This window comes from Hibiscus syriacus, unplaced genomic scaffold (assembly GCF_006381635.1).
Source record: "Hibiscus syriacus cultivar Baekdansim isolate YM2019G1 unplaced genomic scaffold, ASM638163v2 tig00116959_pilon, whole genome shotgun sequence".
NCBI lineage: Eukaryota > Viridiplantae > Streptophyta > Magnoliopsida > Malvales > Malvaceae > Hibiscus > Hibiscus syriacus.
In genome coordinates this window covers 543,451-568,197 of record NW_024063485.1, presented here as the reverse complement: position 1 = coordinate 568,197, position 24,747 = coordinate 543,451, and the positions used below count along the sequence as shown (strand labels likewise).

At 37.3% G+C, this 24,747-nt stretch overlaps 1 protein-coding gene across 1 annotated transcript; it reads left to right on the top strand.

Annotated features, from left to right (window-relative positions):
* Positions 1 to 3,357: 3,357 nt before the first annotated feature.
* LOC120189778 (peptide-N(4)-(N-acetyl-beta-glucosaminyl)asparagine amidase-like) lies at positions 3,358 to 9,336 on the top strand. The gene is given in 19 exon segments (XM_039192970.1): positions 3,358 to 3,491; positions 3,591 to 3,644; positions 3,714 to 3,899; positions 4,025 to 4,123; positions 4,476 to 4,562; positions 4,833 to 4,915; positions 5,209 to 5,322; positions 5,810 to 5,835; positions 5,838 to 5,863; positions 5,965 to 6,051; positions 6,733 to 6,788; positions 6,912 to 6,971; positions 7,057 to 7,088; positions 7,091 to 7,143; positions 7,286 to 8,041; positions 8,127 to 8,187; positions 8,350 to 8,449; positions 8,830 to 8,964; positions 9,064 to 9,336. Coding segments are annotated over 19 exon segments (2,178 nt in total). The 5' UTR covers positions 3,358 to 3,413; the 3' UTR covers positions 9,149 to 9,336.
* The last annotated feature ends 15,411 nt before the right edge of the window (positions 9,337 to 24,747 follow it).

The following is a 24,747-nucleotide window of genomic DNA, read 5'->3' as shown; positions in this document are numbered from 1 at the left end:
ATCAGTTTTTTACACTACAATTATTTAATGGAATCAATTTAAATGGCATAATTTATTCATGATATAATCTTTAAACTTGTAATTCAATCAATTAATTTTCTTTTAATTTACATGAAAATTGAAATTAAACTTGGCAATTAAATTTAAAGGTTTATGGACAATATAAAAACGGATATTAACTATTTCAGAAAAAAAAGGATATTAACTACGCAATGTAAATTACTCTATTTTCTTTCATCTAAACCTGAGGGTTAGATCAACATTGATAACACGTATATAAAACAGGAGATATAGAATAGTACCCTGCCACGGTATAGACCCGGATTCGATTCCTGGCTGGTGCATTTGGGGGAGCTATGATGATAAGATGTTGTGGTGGTTTAGGGTCATCACGCTGTATGATCTTCAATGATCAAAATCGCACTATTCTGAACTCCTTTTTTGGGGTCTGGAGGATATCCATAAACCGCTGAAGAATGTCAAATGTATAGAATGCCATAACGAAGCCTTCGTTAATCGTTATGAAGGTTGTGTTCTTTTTATTATTGAAAAAAGAATGGATCACATGGAATTTCAGGGACGGGAGTTCTGTCCACTTTTGGAATTATTTATTAGTGAGCGATATTGCTCCTCTAAAGAATGCAATTTAAAGATGATATGTTATTGAGGATCATAGTGAGAGTGATATGATGAACTCTAATGGTGAATCTAAATCGGAGAAAGTCCAAACATTTGTTGCCCGGTTCAGTCCTATTGAAGCTCACTGCGATTAATCCTGTAGAAAATTCTGAAATTACAGACTCCCAAGGATGGTAATGGGCATCAAATAGAAATTTTTGAGTTAAACCAGGAGGATGGGATCCTCTCATGGGGATGATAATAGTATTCGGACTATAATTATTCAAATATCAGGGAATGTAAAGGATTAAAATCTTCATTTGGGTAGTTTGTTAGGGTCGAATTATATCTAATAGTGAATGGGTTTGATGTCAGGCTGCAAGATGTTGAGAGCATCGAGCATATCCTCAGGATAAATGAGTTCCTTAGTTGCAACATTTGCACATGGGTGAAAAATATATCTGAAGCATGTCCAACGAAGCACCAGTGGTCTAGTGGTATAATTGTACCCTGCCATGGTACATTGGCTTATCTGAAGGTAGCCCGCCTTTGCAGGTTTGTTTTGTGTATCTTGAATCATCAGAATTGAAAAAAAGAAAAGTTAAAACTTCAAATCAAAACTCTAACCCTACTACTCCTTTTTCATTTCCTAGGTTTGAGACTCAATAAACTCATGCTATCAACCATTACTCCTTTCACTGTTGCAAGCCAAGCCATGGTGAATGCCTATCTAAATTTGTTCATTTATGCAGGCAGCTTGGAATCGGGATTGTTCCATATAGCCCCTCCGCCACGGTTTATTTGGTTGAAAAGAAGTGGTAGAATGGAAACCTTGCCTGCAAATAGTTTTCTGGTATTGGACTGGCTTTTTTATGTCTTTAAGATCCTTAAACCTTTGCATAGCAAACTAATTGCCAACTTCTACTTTGAAGCCACATTTCCCAGCGTTTCAAGTAAAGAACTTGGATGAAAACAAGAGTTTATATTTGGAAAAAAATCTCCGACGCGGTTCCGATAAATGAGGTGTCCGGCGATCTTCTGCCACAGGGTTTAAATCAAATGCACTGGAAGTTTGGTAATGCACCACCAAAGGGATGCAAGGCTTCAACTTGAAATAGCCATGAATGCAAAGTTTGAAGCATATTATGAGGCTTTGGGTGATTGGACTCTCCAACAACTGAAACCATAGCTAGAAGTTCGTATCGACGAGTAGTAATAAGCTTCGGATACATTAATAAAGGGATCAGTGAAAGCAGGAGCCTGCATTACCTAAATAAAAACAAATAAGTACTGTCGTTTCTGCTACTAACAGCAGTATCATTGTAGCAGGCTGCTACTTGTTACCGGCTGCTAAAGTTCATTATAATTCTTGATCTCTTCTGTTGTCTCCTTTAAAATGGGTATAGAATAACGATCTAAAATAGCACTTTAATCGAACGTTTAACTTTTAATAAAACATATGGCCAAAGGAAGCACCGGTCGTTTAGTGATTGAATAGTACCCTGCCATGGGATAGACCTGGGTTTGATTCACGTCTGGTGCAAGGAGGCTAACCTGAAGTGCCTCGATGTGGACTATATCGATCTCGACTACCAGCATAGGGTTCGCATCAATACTCCTGTAGAGGATACTGTAACTGCTGCAATTCAAAGAATCATAAAATTATTTCTACACATGCATAATACCAAAGTCATATATTTCTTGTTTCATACTGTAACTGGTTGAACTTTCGCGGTTGATTGATCTGAATAACTGCTTTGCAGACGGAATGGTCGCCGTGGACTTGTGATATCGAGGAACAAATATTCCCCCTTTGTAGGTTTGTTTGTGTATCTTGAATCATCAGAATTGACAAAAGAAAAGCTAACTTCAAACCCGAACCCTAACCCTATTAGTCCTTTCTCATTTCTTTGGTTGAGACTCAATAAACTCATGCTTTCAACCATTACTCCCTTCACCGGTGCAAGCCAAACCGTTGTGAATGCCGATCTAAATGTGTTCATTTATGCAGGCAACTTGGAACTGGGATTGTTCCATATAGCCCCTCGGTCGGGGTTTCTGTGGTGGAAACCTTGCCGGAAAATAGTTTCTGGTATGGCAAACCAACTTATTTGTCTTCAACCTATCCTTGAACCTTTGCATACTAAATTGATTGCCAACTTCTACTTTGAAGCCACATTTCCCAAGGTTTCAAGCAGAGAACTTGGACAAAAACAAGAGCTTATAATTTAAATCGAGTAGTATAATTGGCCTGAATCTCTGTACGTACCGAACCAACCGAAAGTATCAAGAATCTTGACAGTAACATTGATTCACTGAAAATAATGAGGTTTGATTGATCGGACTCTTCTACGGTTGAAACCATTGAAAGACTAGGAGAAGTTCATAACTTGGTACGGGACATGGTAGTAGTAAGTTCTGGATACAATAGTGAAGGGTTGTATGATCATGTAATTTATTCTCTCCAATTTTAAATTGAGAGAATAGAAAAATTTTATAGAATCAAAATCTGGTTGTGGTTAGTATTTGCCTCTAAATATTGTTGGACTGTTGGAGAAGTTGACGGGCCTAGGCCTACTACCATGGAGCCCAGCCATGATTCATTTTCCGGGAAAGAAAACACAAGAACAGTAAAAGGGCAATTGGGAGAAAAAGCAAACAATATTCCTTTTCTTTCTTAATTTTCTTTAAGAGATTTTTAATTTGGAATTAACAAATTTTAGAATAATGATGAAACAAGATAAAAATCCAAAAAAAGAATACTGAAACTGATAATAAGAAAACAAGAAAAGAAAATGGTTGCTCGCAAGTTCCTGGTTCGCCACGACGACTCTACGTTTACCGTCGATTATGACACAGACGACGGTTTTGAAGTCTCTCTCTCTCTCTCTACATTTTTTTTAATTTTTTTCCATTTCCTTTCATCTCTCTCTCTCTCTCTACAACTGTTTTCTCTACTTTGATAATTTCAGGTGTTTCAGTTCCAGCTCTTCTCCCTCACTTCAATTCCTCCCGATGAGCAAAAGGTCAAAATTCGGATGGTTCTCTTTCTCTCTAATGAGGCTTGTTTTGAAAATTGGCTTTTCATGGTGCAGATCGTCGGGGAAGATAATGACCGTATCGTATCAGACGACTCCGATCTGGCCGCCGTTTCGGAGAAGCTGCAATTGCTGTCAATCTCCGACGAGGATGCGAGAAAGCCGGAGAAACCAGAAGAAACGACGAGTAGCACTGCCGGCGCTAGCGTTTTGTCCGATGAGGAATTGGCGCGAATGTTGCAGGTTTTAGTTCTGGATACTGAATTAATTAAAGGAATTTGGTTCTTAGCTATGAACTGGCTTAAAGTTTTGGGTTTTTTTTTTCTTTTGAAATTATTTAGTTTTGGTTTGATTTTGGTCAATTTCAGGCAGAGGAAGAAGCGCTTATGCTTCAGCAATATGTAGCTACTGACAATAGTAGGGAATTTGAACAGAAAGTTCGGCCCTATATTAGCCGAGTTCTCTTGGTAATATAATTTATTTCTTCTTTCTTTTGGTGCAAATTTGGTTTATTTATAAGGTTATTGGTTAATTTAGTTTATGAGAAAATGTAGAAATACTCTATTGATTTTACTGCTGGATACTCAGTTCGTTGACTTTCTCTTTGGAAGAGTTTTTGGATAATGGAGGAAACTGTAATATCTTTCATCAAAGCTATTTTGATTATGAGCTTTTATCTTCTTAACCTTGCAGGAGAAGTTGAATTTCTTAATGTTATACTTTAGCTGCTACGAAAAGAGGATAACTGACTTTACCGAATACTATGCTAATGAGAAGATGGGATATTTTCCTTATTGTTTATTTTGTCTATTGATATAGTATGAAGATCCTGCACGCCAGGAAGCAGCTCGGAAGACGGTTCCTGTGGATAATCTTGAGGAAAAAGCATTTGTTTCTTTGGCCAAGGTGAGGGCTGTCTGGACTTGCGTAATTTAGAAGATGTGTGATACTGTCCTAAAATTTATACTGATTTGCTGCAAAATATTAGATCAATGGTCCTATATTGATTTTCAATCAGGAAGTATTTGAGAGCCCTTCGCATTGCAGAATGGGGTTTTGTTTCTGTTAAAATAGGCATTGCGTTTCTCTATATACGAGTTCGATAATTATCATATTTTTAGATTTTATTTTGCAATGACATAATGAAAACTGGTGATTTTGCTAAATATGTTTTAGGAGGGGAACCTTAAACCATCAAAAATCGAACAAGATCATGCTTTCCTGCTCCAGCTACTTTTCTGGTTCAAAAGATCCTTCAGGTTATTTCTTCTGCTTTACAATTATAATTTTTCAACTCTCACAAACTCAACAGAACATTTACTTCCCATAAGCTTTTGTGTTGTTAATTTCAGTAACATCCTTTTCGCATTTTTATTGGGTGGAGTATATAAGATCAAGACTGCTCTTTAGCTTTGCATTTTTTCTCAGGGATTATTCAGTGCATATTTGGATTTCATGCAAAGCTGGCAGAATGATGCTTGTAATTCCAAATTGAAAGAAAGTGTGTTCTCTAATTCTATACATTACTGATTCTTCAATTCTGGGGTTGCAGTTGGGTTAATGCACCTCCATGTGATGGATGTGGCAATGAAACCACAGGTCAAGGAATGGGTGATGCACTCCATTCAGAAATTCAGTACGGAGCAACTAGAATTGAACTTTATCGGTCAGTGTGTGCAAAAAAGTTTTCTTACCATTTTGTATCTTGTTTAATTCTTAATGGTCAATTTGCAATCCCTTGTTTTTAATTCACGTTTCCATTAAGTCTTTCCTTGAAGCCTGATACATATAACTAAGTTGATGTAATTTATACCTACAAATATCATTTCGGGAAGATTTGAATTCTGCATCATGTTACAGTTTGTTCATAGCGCCTTCTGTACTATTGTTTTCCATTACACATAACTAATCATTTTTCTCAGTGGTTCTTTTGAGTTATTTTCCTAGCATCATGTCCTATCCTTCCATTATTTAGTGTTTTTTTTGGGTGGGGGGGTTAAATGGAGGTCTTGATCCATCACCTCGATGGAATTAAGGAGGTTGATAAGTCTTGGTTGAGCCCCATTCTCTCCATTGTTGCATTTACATCATAACTTGGTTTCTGATAATTGTCTGTTAGAAAGTAAAGTTAATTCTTAGGTGAAAAACTGCAGTTGCAATTCTTGTTCAAGAGTTACACGGTTCCTCGCTACAATGACCCACTGAAGGTATGAAGCTGTAATACTTCGTTCTACATTATCTTTTTTTCTTTTCCTTGTGTGTGGGGTTCAAGTATTAATTGTTGAATTTTCTCCATTTCTTTTTTCAGCTTGTAGAAACAAGAAAGGGGCGTTGTGGAGAGTGGGCCAATTGCTTCACATTGTACTGTCGTGCTTTTGGCTATGACTCTCGTCTGGTTAGTCATTTATATGCCAATTCAATTTCCAAATCCAACCGACTAAAACACAACTCTTTCTATCGTTAAAATGAAGATGGTTAAGCTAATTTATAATAAGAAAGAAATTTGTTCCGACTGCTGTACTTGCAATGAATATATGTGGTATATATGGACCTGGAATTGTTATTCTTTCGATCTGAAACTTTTGATGACAGGATATCTGTAATATCCAGTCCACTAAACAGAAGGATTTGGAAATTCAGTGAAGATAAACCTTTTATTTGAAGTTAGGACAATGTTTGACCTGGATTATTTTGATTATGTATTGTCTGCCAAACAAAGAACATATTCAAGATAGATTTAAAGAATTTTGAAATGGTTTGTTTGTTTATGTATAATATTTTGATGTCTTTGACATTGTAAATGAAACCCATTTTTAGCTTTATAAATGAGTGATTCACTGGTTCCTTTGCTGATAATTGTGTAAATTGAAGTTATTGATTCTGCAGTATATGAAATCAATATTTATGGTGGCATGGAATGTATCTAGAATTGTGTACGTTAAGTTTAACAGCAAATGCGTGCATAGTTGCATACATTTTTATTAGCTCTAGCTGTTTAAAGATGACATTCCATGGGACTTCGGATAATTTGCTTGCTTGAGATGATGTTTTATTTGCACCAACTCTTCATTTCCAGGTCCTTGATTTTACAGACCATGTTTGGACAGAGTGCTATTCAGAAGCCCTGGGAAGGTAAAAAAAAAAACCCAAATTGATGCCTTTTAATCTTCATTTGGGAAGGATCCCTATTATGTAGCAAAGAGGCTAAACTATGTGGTCATTTCACGAACTAATTATTCATTCATTTTTGTACAGGTGGATGCATCTTGATCCTTGTGAAGCAATCTATGACAGACCGCTACTATATGAAAAAGGGTACTCTAAGTTATGCTATTATCCATTTTTTCAAGAAAAAATCTTTATTTTGATACTACAGTTAGTAAATGCTTCCTTTCTACAGGTGGAAAAAGAAATTAAATTATGTAATTGCTATTGCAAAGATGGAGTTTATGATGTCACTAAACGTTACACACGGAATTGGAATGAGGTAATTATGATAAAAAAATTAGCACTTTATTGCCTCTAATGCTTATTTCATCTTATTCTTAGTATTGCTTATCTATGAATTGTTATGAAGAAACATGATTCGCTTCCCAAACTCATCTTTTTGTTCATTACCATTTTTACAGGTTTTGTCTCGACGAACCATTACCAGAGAGTCCTCTCTGGTGTCTGCTCTCACTTCAATGACCAAAGAATGCCGAAGAAACTTTACATCTCAAATTCTTTCAGTATTGGAAGACCGTGACAAAATTGAAAGGGAAGCTCTAGACAGAGATTTACTTTCTACTGATGATGCTCCGATCTCCTTACCTGGGAGGAAAAGTGGGGATAAGCAATGGCGCATTGCAAGATCAGAATTTGGGACTGACTCTCTGAGTTCATCTGCTTGTGAAGTTCGCATATGCAGAGACGAGCACGTCACAAAAATCTATAATGCCTTTTCTTCTATACTTCATAAGTTTGTTGAAGAATCTGTAATTGCTTCAAAAGGTGTTGAAGTTCTCAAGATTCTTAGAGCAACCGTTGTAGATCTCAAGAGATTACCGTATAAAAAAAGGAGAGCTTCTTTAAAGTCAAACTCAATTGTTGGCACATCTTTGTTGCATCGGTGGCTGCCCTCCTTTAAGGAATTTCTTAATGCTCTTTCACTGAAGAGTGAAGTGGATAGCAATGGCACTGTAACCGTATGCTTAGCCAGTGACCCTGTTCCAACTGCTTTAGCATTGCCTGTTGCCTTGCACGCTTTGGATGAACTGATCAGCGATCTTAGCAAATGTGAGAACTTTAGTAAAGGTTCACTAACCTTTCCGCTTCTAAGATTGAATAGAATATGTTCTGGAGCAGTCCTTTCGAGTGGCGAGGAGCTTCCTTTTGGATTGTAAGTAATAATGGCTATATCAAACATTTGAATATGAAGTGTCCACACGTGCTATAGAAATTATCCTAAAATTTCCGCTGAATTTTCAGGCCACAGCAGCATTTGATGGAACTCGCATGTCTAAATGGGAGGAACCTAATGGTGCTAAAGGTACTATGAATAACGAGCATAGTTTCTTGCAGTTATTATTTGTATATGACCTGAGGTTTTAATGCTTAATGCTATGCAATACTAGCATGTTCTCAGGCAGGCTAATCTGCAGATTTGTTTTCATTAAATATCATCTCCTAGTATTTGAACTTCGTCTTGTAGGTTGTTGGATTATGTACAAATTATCAGGCAACATGCAGGAACTTGTGTCCTATGAGTTAATGTCTGCCAATGATGCCCCAGAACGAGATCCAATGGATTGGTATGATCTGCTTAGGTCTCTAAGCATTCTCTTTAATTTTAAGTACCACATTCCATTTATAATGATCCTCCACGCCTATGTCGGTTCACGAGTTAAGATCAAGTTTTTAAGGATTTTATTACTAAAGATCATTACCGTCATTATAATCGGTTGCAATAAACGAAACTTTCCAAAAGTGATGAAATGACCTCTACTTTCATCTATGTTTTCTTCTTCTACGACTTTCTACGGAAAATGAGATTTAAGTCTAGTGAGAGATCATTGTTTTGAAGTTCTGTTTTTCCCCCCTGAACTGTAGTTTTACCTTTAATAGGTAAAAATATTTATGTAGATCATGTGGATCTTTGATCCTATTAACATTTTAGTCATTATCTTAACAGGGTGGTGGAAGGAAGTAATGACGGAGGATCAAACTGGCGTGTTCTGGATGAACGAAGATCACAGATGTTCGATAAACGTTTTCAGCGGAAAACATATAATGTCAAATCGACAGGTTTCTTATCAAATATATTCAGGTGAACTAATTTTTTTGATCTTATTAGGCTGTTTTGATGCAATTTTTAAGTTCGACGCTCTTGAACCGATCCTATTATTAGCGATATCATGGATGGCAGATTGCGGTTCTTGGCGGTCAGAGACTCGGAAACAAACCCACGGCTGCAAGTGGGTAGCGTTGACCTGTATGCAAGGCAAAGCTGATGGTATTGAGACGTAACTGGAGCCAAACAGTTTAGAACTTGCATTCCTGGCTTTCCTGCTGTAATCAAGTATCTGGCTTCAGTGGAGTATTTGTTTGGTGTTTAAATTTATTTGTCTAATTAGATATTTGAATTTGACTTTGATGATTACCTTTTTCTGGAGGTAAAGGCCTTGTTAAAACCCCCTTTCGTAACTATTAAGCTTAATACTTTTAATAACAGTACAAAACTATCCATGACAACAACACACATAAAAGTAAAGGTACTGTAGACAAGCCACAAACAACGCCATTGAATCTCACGAAGTGAACTTGATGTTTAATATAAAAATAAGTGTTTAAATTATATATCGAAAAAATATTTTAGTATTTAAAGAATTTTTCACTAAAAATAACTGTTTAAAGTTTTTTTGTTATATTTTTAGGTGTTTATCTTTAAAAAACAGTTAAGTGATATATGTCACATTTAGATTATTTTAAAAATATTTTTTAAATAATATTTTATTTTTAAAAAAATTAGACTTAACACTTGTCACTTAATGATTTTTTTTAACTGTAAACACTTAAAAGTATAACGGAGAAAACTTTAGATATTTATTTTTAAAGAAAAATCCTTAGGCACTTAAAATTAATTTTGAATATAGTTTATACACTTATTTTTATATTAAGCCCTGATTTGTTTTGGTAAATCACATGTTTAATACTTGAATTATTATTTTTATTTTATTTTAGTATCTAAATTTTATATTTTTTCAAAATCATACTTAAATACATAAACATGATATTTTTTCAATGATTGCATGACATTACTTTGTAATGGCACATCAACATCGCGGTTAAATTTTAATAGTGAGTTACTAAAATGAAACCTAAGCTAAACATTAGGTGTTATTTTGAAAATAAATAAAGTTTAGGTATCAAAGTGAAACAAAAATAATAATTTAGGGTAAATTATAAATTTAGTACTTAAACTATCAATTTTAATCTGTTTTAGTACCTAATTTTTTACTTTTTTTCAAAATCATACCCAACTTTTAGTTTTGTTTCATTTCAATACCCTATTCAAAATTTAACGTTAAGTTTTGAAAAAAAATTGGATATGATTTTGAAAAAAAATAAAAAATTAGATATTAAAACGGATCAAAACTTATAGTTTAGATACTAAAAGCATAGTTTACCCTAATTTTATACTTATTTTTCCAAATTAAAACTTGAAGTCAATTTCAAGTAGCTAAACTAAAACATCAAGTGACAAAAAAAATTTATCTTGGGTATTTAATTGGATAAAAAAATTATATACTAAAATTTGGTTCAAGTACCAAAATGAATATTTACCCTTCAAAAAACATGAATATAAATCTCTATGATAGAACAATATGAATCAAACTAAAATTTTAAAGGGTTCTAGTTATCAATCATAGAAGTTCATATCCACTTTAAAACATGTACAATTCCAAAAGTGTTGATGCTGTCACATAATTAGTATTTTCACAGTTCAGGTGCTCTTTTTCCAAAGTAGTTTAGTGATGAAAACTAAAACAAGAAAATGAGAACAAATGTTAATAGAGTCCCAAAGCCAATAAGGGTTCATCCATGCTCTTAATTTCCCTACCAGGGTCAATGTTCCTCGATCTTCTTCAACCCCTTCATGTCTGTCGCTTCCACCCTGCATTACCAACAAAATTTCAACATATTTCACACTCAATATGTATATGCACATATATGTCAGTGTTGTATATAATGCAAGTCGGACCTCGTTACTGCTACAACAACGAGAGCAAATGCAAATGAGATATACCGCATGCCAAATATTATTTTGTGCAACGACAATAAATTTATGTCGTTAACCAGCAGTGATAAATCGGGGAACAGAGAGGGATTGAAATCACACGACGGAGGATATTCCTTTAGGACTTGCATCTTAGCTTCGAGATGATTAGAAACTCGTAGTTACATCAGATAAAAAAAAAACCAAAGCTAGTTGCTAAAAAGAAAGGGAGGATATGCTGTAAATGATGCTACATCTGCTTCCCTTTGCTTTCCTAGTTTCTAGCTAATGCAGACAAGCTCTTGGTTCAAATGGTTTCGGAAATCGAAAGCTCGGGTGTGAGAGGGACAACTCACACGAAAGAATTACTCTTATTCCTTGAACAGAAGAAAGACAATGTGACTAAAGCATAAGCCCATGCCTTGAACAATATGTTGATACTAAGAAGGAACTAGTAAACTAGAATTTATAGAAGTTCAGCAACATTAAAGATGAAATGACATCAAATAATGCAGAGAACCACGACTGTAATTATTAAGAACTTACGTTGATCCATACAAGATCTTCTGAACTTTAGTGATTTCAGAACCCAACTGATTGTCCTCGATAAATATTGTCAAGCTGATTAACATAATAAAGTAAAATTAACATTATTTTACTTAATGAATTGAAGATAAAGACTAAACACGGTACTTAGTGTGTAAACTATAAACATACCTATGGACATTCTGTAACTTCACATACTTCACAACTATCGGTTTGCCCTGCAAAAAAGAGAGAGAGAATGTTATAAGATTTATCGATTCAAGACGATTTCTTAAAATACCCTTACTACATTGTAGCTCCTGACAATGGAAAGATAGCCAGAAAAAGAGCTACCACAAGATTATCTGGCAATAAATCGACAGTGTCACTTGGAGGGAAGTCATTGATATTACTGCATTAAATACAGTGAAATATCATCAATGAAATGTTTTTAAGCTTAATAAACCGATTCCAAGAATGTGATAATTCCTTGAAATTACCTAAACCCCATATGCTCCCTGTTTGTAAGAAGTTTCACCGTCTTAGGTCCTGCAAATGACAATCTTCAAGGTAACCAAGGATTTTTAGATTAAAGGCAAACGGGAACGTTAATAAATTTCTCCTGTAACAATCTTGTATCATCCCAGCTTTCTCAATAACAAGTTTTCTTTTGGCATCATTCCGCCATCCGGAATGGATACCTCTAATGTCGACAAAGACGATAAGTTATTCAACTCATCAAGTCGAGCATTACCTCTAACATTCCATCCACGAAAGCTATTGCCAACAAGTAACTCTTCTAAACTACACAGTTTTGCTATGACATTTTCTGGGATGACTTTGAGTTTAGAACATTCACTCAAATCTAATAACTTTAGTTGGGTCAATTGTGCAATCTCTATTGGCAGTTTCGTAATGATGGAACCCTGAAAGCTGAGGATCTGTAATGCCTTCAGCTTCTCTATGATGGCTATATCACACAAGTCACATTCACATAAACGCAGAGTACGAAGGTCTGTTAATGAACCAAAGGATGAAGGCAAAGAATATCGAAAATTCATATCAGTTGCGCTTAACACCTTCAGCTTAGTCATGCCTTTGAGAAAAGTGCCAGAGACTTGGTAAGACTGCAACATGAGTAACTCGAAATTTGAACAGTCCACATCAAAAAGCTCAGCGATGTTGCTGTCTGGCAACGAGATAGCAGTGCAACCATTGAGATTCCCCTTCTTCAACAATTCCTTCAGATGATTTCCATCCTTTACGACCCGCATTCCCTTGTTTTTTGATGCAATTGAAATGGAAACATCGCGTATAAGATCATGTATTTTCACCCATTTGTAATCTTTTCCCTGGAGTAGTAAGCTAGACTCTTTGAGCTTATGAACTAGTGCATCTATCCTTTTTCATGCTTCTTCCAGCGTGTAGATGCCTTCCAAATGATCTAGACCAAAGCTATATTGCAGCAAATCACAGACAGAGATATCAAAACTCTGAGGATGTAGGTCGGATATCAGGAACAAAGCTTGCTCTTCCTCATTTCTCAGCCATTTGTAACTCAACTCAATTGTAGAGTATACATTGTCTTGCATCCCCTCTATGTTTGATGGATTTGACCGTTGTAGCTGTAGATGTTTAATTTGTCTGGGGCCTTTACCATTTTCAAATGAAAGCAGTTCTGGAGAGTTAAAACCAGAAATAAACGTGAGAAGGCAGTTAACAAAAAGTGAGAGCCATTATTGGTAGTTAAGGAGCACGATACTGGGGTAAGGAAAAACTGTAAAGGGTTCAGTTTTTGGGAATTAACCACCAGAGGAATAAATCAAAGGATTACACACAGAAAAAAGGGGATCAAAAAAAGGGAAAAGGATCAAAAAAAAAAAAAGAAAACAGAGCAGAGAAATTACACAGACAAATAGAGTTAGAGAGCATTAGGAGGGGAGGGTAGACCATCTTTTTACTATACGATAGAACAAAAAAAGGAAAACAGGGAAAACAATATTTCTTTATTACAAGGCCAAGCATTGTAACAGAGGGGAGGAATCGTCGTTTTTCAGGAAAGCAATAACAAGCAAAGAGCCATTCTTTTGGTATATTTTCTCTTTATTTCAATTTCTAGTAATTTGTATGAGTGTTTTTATTTCTAAACAAAAAAAAAGAAACAAAATAAGGATAAGGAAAATAGAAATAGACGGTAAGATTTACCTCTGGTCCTGTTTTGATTGATTGTCAAGGTCGGTTTTGCTGCGTCAAGGTTGGGTTTCTGTCCCGTTTGGTTCATTTTTCTTTGATGTTTAGGGTCCGAAGCTCTCGAGTTCATGGTCTGAGACGGGTTTAACACTGAGTCATGTTAGTTTCATACGTTTTGAAATTTTGTTTAGACTAGAAGCAAAATCAGAAGAAAAGTTAAAAGAAAGGTTCAACTTAGCTTATCTCGCCGGTTCTGGTCCTCGTCGGAGTCCATAGGTGGTGTTGGTCGTTCGTTTTGGTTGAGGGCTAGAGAGGTCTAGGCTCATTAGGTCGGTTCGGGTGCTTCATCGTCGGTGACTATCACGGTGGTTCAAGGAGATGAGTGGTCGAGAGATGGCTGTGTGGGTTTGTGAGTTAGAGGTGAGAACTGCGCAGGGAGAGGGAGAAGAAGGGAGCATTGCGGCGTTGTAGGGGTTGAGCTTAACAGAAAGAAGGCTTAATTTGTAGGTTAAATCTTAGGTTTTAATTAACAGGGATAAAGCGACGTCGTTTAGGTGTTTAGAGTACTCATTTCATGTGTGGGTTATCCACAAAGTGAGCCATTCCACTTTCAAGGTCATGCATTTTGGTCCTGAATTCGAATCTTTTATGTTTTAATTATGTCTTTTTATTTCATGAACATTTGAATTTAGTCCTGGACACTAGTATATTTATTTTCCATTTACTTATACATTTGGCTCGTAATTCTTTTCATGTTATATCTTAGTGATTGAATATAATCTTTTCTGTTTTTTTTAATTTAGTTATCCATTGTTTCGTTCATTTAATTTTAATCACTAAATTGGGATTTCCATATTTTTAATTTGATTTTCATTTTGTAAGTGTCTCTTTTTTAGTCATCAGTTTATGTTATTTTTTTCTTTTTTGTTTGTCTTCGCATTTAGCATGTAATTTTGGTTAATTGGCGTTTTAGTCTTTAAGTCCAATATGTTGTTTTTCTTAATTAATTTGATCTTTGTATTTCATGCTTATTTAATTTTGGTTATAAATATTAAAACGTATGTATATAAATTTTTTTTTCCGCATGTCATGTTTTATGTTATTTTTAAATTTTGCATAATTAATTTTTGGTATGACATACTTTTTATAAATTGCATGATAGCTTCATTTGCATAACTCGACATATTACATAATTGGATTAAGGGTAATATCCTTTTAATTTAAAATTATTTTAAGTGGGCAGTCATAACTGATTTGAGGTCCGCTTTTAATGATTTTAAATTAAAAGTGTATCCCGAAAGTGAAACCAAAAAAAAATTGATTCATCACCTAAAATTTGGGAATGAGAGAAAAAGAAATGTTCGTTTATTTAAATATATCGAGAAAAGGTTGTTATATCTTTAAGATCTGGTCTCGATATTTGTAAATAATCGAACATTCTTTATCTTTCTAAAATGGCTTGGTAATTTTAATTTAACTCATTTGAGTGTTCTTGAATGTTTTTAATTTTACATTTTTGTTTTATGGGATCAAAATTCAAATTAATTTCGAATTTGTAAAGTTCATTGCAAAAACGTTAATTAATCGATTAGGTACCGATTTAGGGCGTTGTGGGGGTGCTAATCCTTCCCCACACGTAACCGACTCCCGAACTCGGATTTTGGTAACGCAGACCTCAATTTTTTGTTTTAATAAAAATTAATTTTTATTTAAAATAACAAACATTTTTGGGTGCCCAATCACACCCTAATCAAAGATTGGTGGCGACTCTTTGAACTATATTTTTTCGATCATAAAGGAAATCTGATTTTTTTTCGAAACGAGAGGTTTTCAAATCACATTTGTTTTTTAAAATAGAACTCAATTGAAAGAGGTAAATTACAAATTAATGTGGTTTTTTAAATCTCACTTTTTCACCATTTAAGAAAAAATCGTTTCGACAGCTTGGCGACTCTGCTGGGGACTTTTTTAGAGAGTCAAGCCGATAGTCGATTAATTAATTGTCTTTGCAATTGAAAATTACAAATTCGTTTTAATTTGATTTTTGATCCCTTGTTTGGTTTTTAATAAGTTTTGTTTGTATTTTGATTTCTTTAATTTAATTTGATTGACAATTAAATAGTTGTACTGATCTGTTTGTTAATGATTTCAGTTTAATTGTGTGAATTTAGGAAATTTTGAGTGTTTTTATTGTTTGTTTTTTTCCGCTTTTCCTCACACACTGCACAGCTGCATTGTCATAACATGAGCTAAAACCCCGCTCCGTCCTATTTAAGTAGGAGTGAGAGACTATGCCCTCGTGTGGTTTTCACCTCCGCATGGGATAGTGGATCGCTCCTGGAGCTCACGCCTTATGGTCCTCGTGATGGTAATCACCTCCGCATGGACATAAGGAGGTGTGTTCCCTCGAAATTGAACTCGATCCCCTAAAGCCTGTGATGGGCCAGGATTGAGGGTTCGGCAGCCCAATGGGGCACCGGCAAGGACAATTCGAGAACCTATTACTTTAGAACCTAACCCGGCATATAGTGAACATAGAGCCCGAACTTAGGTTGAACCAAACCCGAACCTTAAGAATCCCGTGAGGAGGGTACACAAGGAAAAGTTTTTTTTTGAGTCATTTATTTTCGTTTTTTCGAATAAATGCATGCGAACTAGATATCATGCGGTTAGGTTTATTTTTGAATAAGCATGCGAATTAGATATCATGCGGTTAGGATTTCTTTTTGTGGATAACAAAGCATGGGGGTAGATATCATGTTGGGTAGGATCTGATAAAGCATTATTGGGTAGCCAGCATGTGGGTAGGATTCTTGAATAAATTATTATCCCGACTTAATTGCTTTATGTTTACTAACCGATCTTTTGTTGTTTTTGCCTTGTTTTCTTTTCTGTTTTGCATTGCATTGTCCATTACATGGTGTTGATTTGGGGTCGATGTCCATATAGAAGGCCAGTAATATGGAACGAACGGTTCGGAAAGAGGTTGAGGACAATGCAGATGTTCTGAGGTGGTCGGAGCAGTCCCAGTTGACCAATGGAGACAGCGTGATGCCTGGATATGTGTCAGAGTTATTTGGTTACACTCACATCAACGTACGTCAGAATGATCTGAGTGAGCTAAGAGAAATATGGGGAAGATGGGAAGCAGCCGATAAGGAGATGTTTTATCAGTTGTACGGCGATATTCCTTGTCTTCTGGATGTTCCTATTGACCGAAATTTGTTTAGAGCATTGGCACAGTTCTGGAACCCAGCTTATAGCTGTTTCACATTTGGTAGAGTAGATCTGACACCAACAATAGAGGAGTATCAAGCTTTGGTCCGTTGTCCGAGGTCCCAAGTGGATAGAATATATACCAAGCTGCCAGTCACTCCTTCATTTAAGAAAAAATTACTATTGATGACCGGAATGAGTGAAGATTGGGTAGTCAGAAACATTAAGAAGAAGGGAGACAGTGAGTGCATCTCTTGGGCTGCTCTGAAAGAAGTAATTGCTCATCATCCTGATAAAAGAAAGAAGCTTGATTTGTTTGCTTTAGGGATTTATGGGCTTGTTATTTTTCCAAAAGTGCTAGGATATGTAGACGTATCAGTTGTTGACCTGTTTGAAAGATTAGACAAGCACGTGGATCCTGTTCCAGCTATTCTAGCTGAGACGTTTCGGTCTTTGAGTTCTTGTAGGCGCGAGGGAGAAGGACGCTTTATAGGATGTGCGCCTTTGCTGCTAGTGTGGATTCTGAGTCATTTCAAACATGTTGAAAGAGCACCAGGACGAGTATTTCTAGACGGTTTCTCACCTTTGAAGGATTTTCTTGCTAAAGAGTGGCCTGGGGGTTTTACTGAAGAAAAATGGATGGTCATCTTCAAGGATATCAGAGATGGAGATATTTTGTGGCAAGCTTCGTGGAATACCTCTTCGGATATACTTTACCGATGTGGAGAGCGAGATTGGGTTCCTTTGTCAGGTATATGGGGTTCTGTTGGGTATGCACCGCTACTAGTTTCCAGACAGTATGGATCGAGACAGTTCATCCCAGCCACGTGGGACTTGGTAGGATCTGATTTTGCATTCAAAGGAGATCAGTATAAGGTTAAAGTTAAAGGGGTTGCTGAGGCTTGGAAGCAAACTCGTCGTGTGAATCTGTTCACTTATGATCTCGAGTTATCTCAAGAGTACGAGCAGTGGAGAAGCGGTCGAGTAAATGACAATATCCCGATGGTGAATCCTGAAAATATTCAGCCAGTGGAGGAACAGTTGAGAGTGGTGCCATCTCCATTAGAGTTAGCCAAGCGCGATTTCGAAGCAGAACGAAGACAATGGAGAATGACTTTGCAGAAGCTAGAAGATGAAGTGTATCAAAAAGGATTGGAGATTGACATTCAGAAGAGTAGAGCAGATCGAATTGAAAAAGTAGAGAAGCAACTTCGGCTAGACTTTGACGATCTTCGGTCAACTTATCAGCGAATGGTAAAAGCTCAAGTAGGTTCTAGCTCGAGTAAGTCTGTCGAATTGAGGCAAGAGGTGGCGAGCCTCAAAAGAGTAGCCGGAGAGAGTCAAGAAGAGCTCAAGCAAAGCAGGCACCAAGTGAAAATTTTATCGAAAGAAAAGGATTCTTTAGAGCAGCGGTTACAAAAGAGTCAAGCCCAGAATGAGAAGTTGAAGGAGGAAATTTCAAGTTTAGAGACTGCATTACGACGATACCGAAACAAGGAAGGTAGCTCGAGCCAGGGAGAGGTTGAAAGTCTGAAAAAATAAGTGAGTGAGCTTGAAGCCATGGTTCAGGATTTTCAGAGGCAAGCAAGTGAGTTATCGATAGTTCCCTATGAGGGGGATATACAGTGGCGTTTTCGGTGGGAGCGAGCTCAGGCGAGAGTTAAGCAAATAGAGGATTTTATTGCTTGTTACCTAAACCACGCGCGGGGAATAGCTCAATATTTGGTCATTCTATCTGAGGAAGCTGCTGATGTGACTGAAGAACTGGATCCCGAGGCTGAAGAAAACCAGAAGATCGTGGAGTTGCTAGCACACGTACAAGAAATAGGAGAGATGGTGCAGATTTATTTGTGATATGTTTCAACTTTGTACTTGAACGTCGTTCTAATATAAAGAGTTGTTCTAAGGAGTCGTTCCAAGATCAACACCCTGCATTTTGCATATGCATTTTTTTTTTTAAATGCATTTAATTTTTGCATCGCATTTTATTCATTCATAATCATATATTTCATATTCATTAATAAATATCAACGATAACAAAATGACTCTGTGACAGAGTAATACTGGAAAATCCCAAGTATATCTACAAAACCAGGAAGAAAGTTATGGAAGACAAACTTGCCCAAATTGAGAAGGCTCAGTCGGAGTTACAAGATAATATCAAGAAAATGCAAGAAGATATGATGAATGCCCAAAAGGAGATGTTTGCCAAGTTTGCGAGTATGTTGGAAGGAAGAAATCCAGAACATGGGAAAAGCCCTATGCCAGAAGGTGTAACTGAAGACCCACTTCATCATCCAGGGTTAACCCCAGAACAATCTCAGAACGTTCAAGGGACTCATGTTCATGTCGGGAAGGTGCACATTAATCCAGTCGGTGCTTCTGTTAACGTACAGCCTGGATCTAGTTCGTATCAGGAAGAACATCATTATCATCAAGTTCCGGACCTTGATGAAGAAGCCAAGAAGGACCAAAACAATTTGTTGGAAGAGAAATGGAAGCAGTTAGAAAGAGAGGTCAGAGCCATGAAGGAAGATACCAGTGTCTATGGATTTGACGCAAAGGAGTTAAGTCTAGTTCCCGATCTGGTCTTGCCTCCAAAGTTTAAGGTTCCTGATTTTGAAAAGTTTGATGGTACCAGGTGCCCCTCTGCACATATCACAATGTTTTGTAGGAAGATGACCGGATATATAGGGGACGATCAATTGTTGATACACTGCTTTCAGGAAAGCTTAACTGGCTCGGCAATCCGGTGGTATAACCAGCTGAGTAAAGCTAATATTAAATCGTGGAAAGACTTGGCTAAGTCCTTTCTTGAGCAATACAAACATGTAAAAGATGTTAGGCCAAACATGATGATGTTGCAAGGAATGGAAAAGAAGTCTAACGAGAGTTTTAGACAATATGCTCAAAGATGGAGAGATGTAGCAGTGCAAGTCCACTCGCCATTGGAAGAGGAGGAAACAAATATGCTTTTTGTCAACACCTTAAAGGCTCCTTTTTTCTCGCATCTTATCGGTAATCCTTATCGAAGTTTTGCTGATGTAGTTACGGCAGGAGAAATGATTGAAATGGCTGTTAAGAGTGGGAAGCTCGAGGGAGGAGAGTCTAGTAAGAGACCACCAACGAGGAAAAAGGAAAACGAAGTCAGTAATGTGAGGCAGTACGATTCTAATAACATTACTGTTTCCCGTCCTCAAGGAGCAGGGTCATCAACACAAAATGATAATAGACAAGGGGCAAGGGACCAGAGAGAGAGAGGCCTCAATTTGATCCAATTCCGATGACTTATAAGGAATTGTTTCAGATTTTGTATGATCGACATGTGGTTTCGCCGTATCACGTGACACCAATGCAACCTCCTTTTCCCAAATGGTATGATGCTAGTGCTCAATGTGAGTACCATGCAGGGAACCCTGGACATTCCATTGAGAATTGTACTGCTTTTAAGAAGGTTATCCAAGCTTTGAGAACGAGGAATGTCATCAACTTTGGTGACAGTGAGCAGCCAAATATAGCTCAGAATCCGTTGCCAAGCCATGCAGGGGCAGGAGTTAATGCGATTACTGAAGAGAAAGGAAAGAGAATTGTAAGGAATGTTGGTGAGGTGGTATCACCCATGAGTTGGGTGTGGTGCCAGATGGTCAAGGTAGGATTGTTGAAACCCAGTTTGATGGGTGAACAGTTTAACAGTGGAGAGGTGTGTCAGTATCATAACAGTGAGGGACACAATATTCAGCAATGTCCTGACTTCCTATCTTTGGTACAAGACATGATGGACAGTAAAGAAATTGAGTTCTTTAGAGAGATTGCTGAAGAAGAGGAAGTGGAAGTTTGCGCTTCCGAAGGATCGTCTAAAGGGGTATACAATGCCAGTTGTCCTCTAATTATTACACCCAAAAATCGAGTTGTTGAGAAGGTAGCCCCGAAAGTAGTTATTACACCTCCATCTCCATTCCCATATCGGGATAATAAACAAGTGCCTTGGAGATATGATTGCCAGATGGGAGATGTAACAAAAGAGAATGAGGAAGTAGATGAGGTGGGACGCTTTACTAGAAGTGGTAGGTGTTATTCTCTTAATCCACCTAAAGAGTCTGAGAAGAAGGTTGTAGTTGATAAGGGGAAAAAATTTGATGTGCAGATAGAAGAGGATAAGCCTGTTATCAATGAACCAGTAACCGAGAGTGAAGCGGTAGAATTTTTAAAGTTTCTGAAGCACAGTGAGTACAGTGTTGTGGAACAGTTACACAAGTTGCCTGCCCGCATTTCTGTTTTATCATTACTTTTGAGTTCAGAGGCCCACAGGAATGCTCTGTTAAAGGTTTTGAACCAGACTTTTGTTCCGAAAGAGTTACCCATTGAAAAGTTGGATCGGTTAGTTTCTAATATACAAGCTGATAATTTTTTATCTTTTTCTGAGGATGAGATCCCTTCTGGGATGATTGGTAGTCAGAAGGCTTTGCACATCACAGTTAAATGTAAAGGGCATGTGTTGTCCCGGGTCTTGGTTGATAATGGTTCAGCTTTGAATGTGATGCCCTTAGTGACTCTAAGGAAGCTTCCATTAGATAGTACACTTATGAGAACCTGTCAAAGTGTGGTTCGAGCTTTCGATGGGACTAAAAGAGAAGTGTTGGGCAAAATTGATGTTCCTCTGAATATTGGTCCAGCAACTTATGAAGTGGAATTTCTCGTAATGGACATTATGCCTACATACAATTGTTTGTTGGGAAGGCCTTGGATTCATCAGGCCGGTGCAGTTCCGTCCACATTACACCAGAGACTGAAATTTGTGATTGATGGAAGGTTGGTATGTATTCATGCTGAAGAGGATATTATTGCTTCTGTTTCTACAACTGCTCCGTACATTGAAGTGGATGAGCAAGCGGTCGAGTGTTCTTTCAGATCGTTGGAGTTTGTCAATGCTACGTTTGTGGCCGAAGGCAAGAAGATACCAAAGCCTCGATTGTCAAACTGTACCAAGATGGGGCTTAAATTGACTCTTGGAAGAGGAGCAAAAGTTGGAAAGGGTTTAGGCCGACAGTTACAAGGACCGGTGAATCCCATATGCCCTATTACTAAAAAAGATCGATTTGGTTTGGGATATCAGCCAACGTCGAGGGATAAGATGAGGGGAATTAAGAAGGGCCAAGAAATCAGAAAGGCCAGATTGGCTGGTGAAGACCTTAGCTGGGAACCCATGACCTTCCCGCCGTTGAGTAGCATTTTCATGTCTGGGGGGCATATGTTTCAAGGGAATTCAAGGAATACTGAGACGATGGTTGAGAATGCCTTGGGAGATTTAGGCATTAATGTTATAACTGATGATGAATCCGAGGAAATGAGAGCTATGGGCATTTATCCTGCACCACCGGGCTTCATGTTGAACAATTGGACCGCGGAAGAACTGCCTGTAGTTTACAAATCTGTTACAGAGTAATGCACTGGAACTTTCTCCCTGTTGTTCATACCCTGGGGCAATAGGTGATTTTATGTAAAGGGTTAAGCTGTTTGTTTTTTCTTGTTTTCAATAAAAGATGCATTCTGTTAGTTCCAAATGGCAAACATTTTTCCATTCATTTCATTCATTCATTCTTTGTTGTATATATATGTATGTATTTATTTCTTTTTATTTATTTATATGGGAAAAGATCCTCCCATATGTATATATGTATATATATCTTCTCTTTCATTATTTTTTCAGGAGCTCAGATATCAATAATATGAATGCTAATGACTCTGACCCGGAGATTGATTTCGAAAAGCCTATATGTCAAGGGGAGATCGAAGATTGCGATGATGATGAGGGATGTGAACTACCTTCTGAATTGCTGAAAATGGTGGAGAATGAAGATAAGCAAATTTTGCCTCATAAAGAGTCTACTGAAAGTTTGAATTTGGGGACGGATGAGGATAAGAGAGAAATAAAGATTGGTACCACTCTGTCAGTTGGAGGTCGACATGATTTGATAGAATTGCTTCAAGAATACAAAGATGTGTGTTTGCTTGGTCATACGAAGATATGCCGGGTTTAGATACAGAGTTGGTTGTTCACAAACTACCAATAAAACCTGAATGTAAACCGGTACAACAAAAACTGAGAAGAATGAGACCTGAGATGCTGCTCAAGATTAAAGAGGAAGTGAAAAACAATTTGATGCCGGGTTTCTTAAAGTGGCCAAATATCCTGAATGGGTAGCTAATATTGTCCCAGTACCGAAGAAGGATGGGAAAGTTCAAATGTGTGTTGACTACAGGGATCTCAACCGAGCTAGTCCAAAAGATAATTTTCCTTTGCCACATATAGACACGCTAGTGGATAATACTACTGGAAATTCTTTGTTCTCTTTTATGGATGGTTTCTCTGGCTATAATCAAATTAAGATGAACCCTGAAGATATGGAAAAAACGACATTTGTTACAATGTGGGGAACGTTTTGCTATAAAGTAATGCCGTTTGGACTGAAGAATGCAGGGGCAACATATCAAAGGGCCATGGTGACGTTATTTCACGACATGATGCATAAAGAGATAGAAGTTTATGTCGATGATATGATTGTCAAAGCCAAGACAGAGGAAGAACATATCGGGAATTTGAGAAAGCTTTTTAAAAGGCTAAGAAGATGCCAGCTAAAACTCAACCCAAATAAATGTACTTTCGGGGTGACATCTGGGAAGTTATTGGGTTTCGTAGTAAGCCAAAAAGGAATTGAAATAGACCCAGATAAAGTAAAGGCTATTCAAGACTTGCCAGCCCCACGAACACAAAAGGAAGTCAGAGGATTTTTGGGGAGATTAAATTATATAGCTCGGTTTATTTCACAGCTGACAGAAAAGTGTGATCCCATATTTCGCCTTCTTCGCAAGAATAACTCAGGGGAATGGAGTGAGGATTGTCAAAGAGCTTTTGAAGCAGTGAAAAGATATTTGTCGAGCACTCCGATCTTAGCACCACCCATCTCAGGCAAACCCTTGATTCTGTATTTGTCGGTTTATGAAAATTCAATGGGGTGTGTGTTGGGGCAACGTGACCAAACTGAGAAGAAAGAAAGGGCTATCTATTATCTCAGCAAGAAGTTCACTGAATGTGAGACAAGATACTCACCCATTGAAAATTTGTGTTGCGCTTAGTATGGGCTACCGAAGGCTTAGGCAATATATGTTGTATCATACTACTTGGCTTATATCCAAGCTTGATCCCTTGAAATATCTAATGGGTGTGCCTGCATTATCTGGAAGATTAGCTCGTTGGCAGATCTTATTGTCCGAGTTTGACATCCAGTATGTAAACCAGACGGCAATTAAAGGAAGTGCTATAGCGGAATTCATTGCAAGCAGAGCTTCGGAAGAATATGAGTCGTTGAGCTTTGATTTCCCAGATGAAGATTTAATGGCTATTTCGGTAGAAGAAGCAGTGGCATCCACTAGCAAATATTGGAAGTTGAACTTTGATGGTGCTTCGAATGCCTTGGGACATGGAATCGGGGCAATTTTTGTCTCACCAGAGGGAGAGCATTATCCTTTCACCAGTCGGCTTAATTTTGATTGTACTAACAATATGGCCGAGTATGAAGCTTGTGTTCTGGGTCTTAGAGCTGCTGTTGAACGCAAAGTAAAAATGCTCAAGGTGTATGGAGATTCAGCTTTGGTAATATACCAGCTCAGAGGAGAATGGGAGACAAAAGATCCCAAGCTTGTAGAATACCGTAAGTTGGTTATGGAGCTTGTTGAAGAATTTGAAGAAATAACTTTCAATACCTCCCCAGAGAAGAGAATCAAATGGCAGATGCCTTAGCCACACTGGCAGCAGCGTTTAAGATGAACGAGCATTCAAATATGATGCCCATTGAAATGAAGGCTTAGTATCAGCCCATTGTTTTAATATTGAAGAAGAAGAAG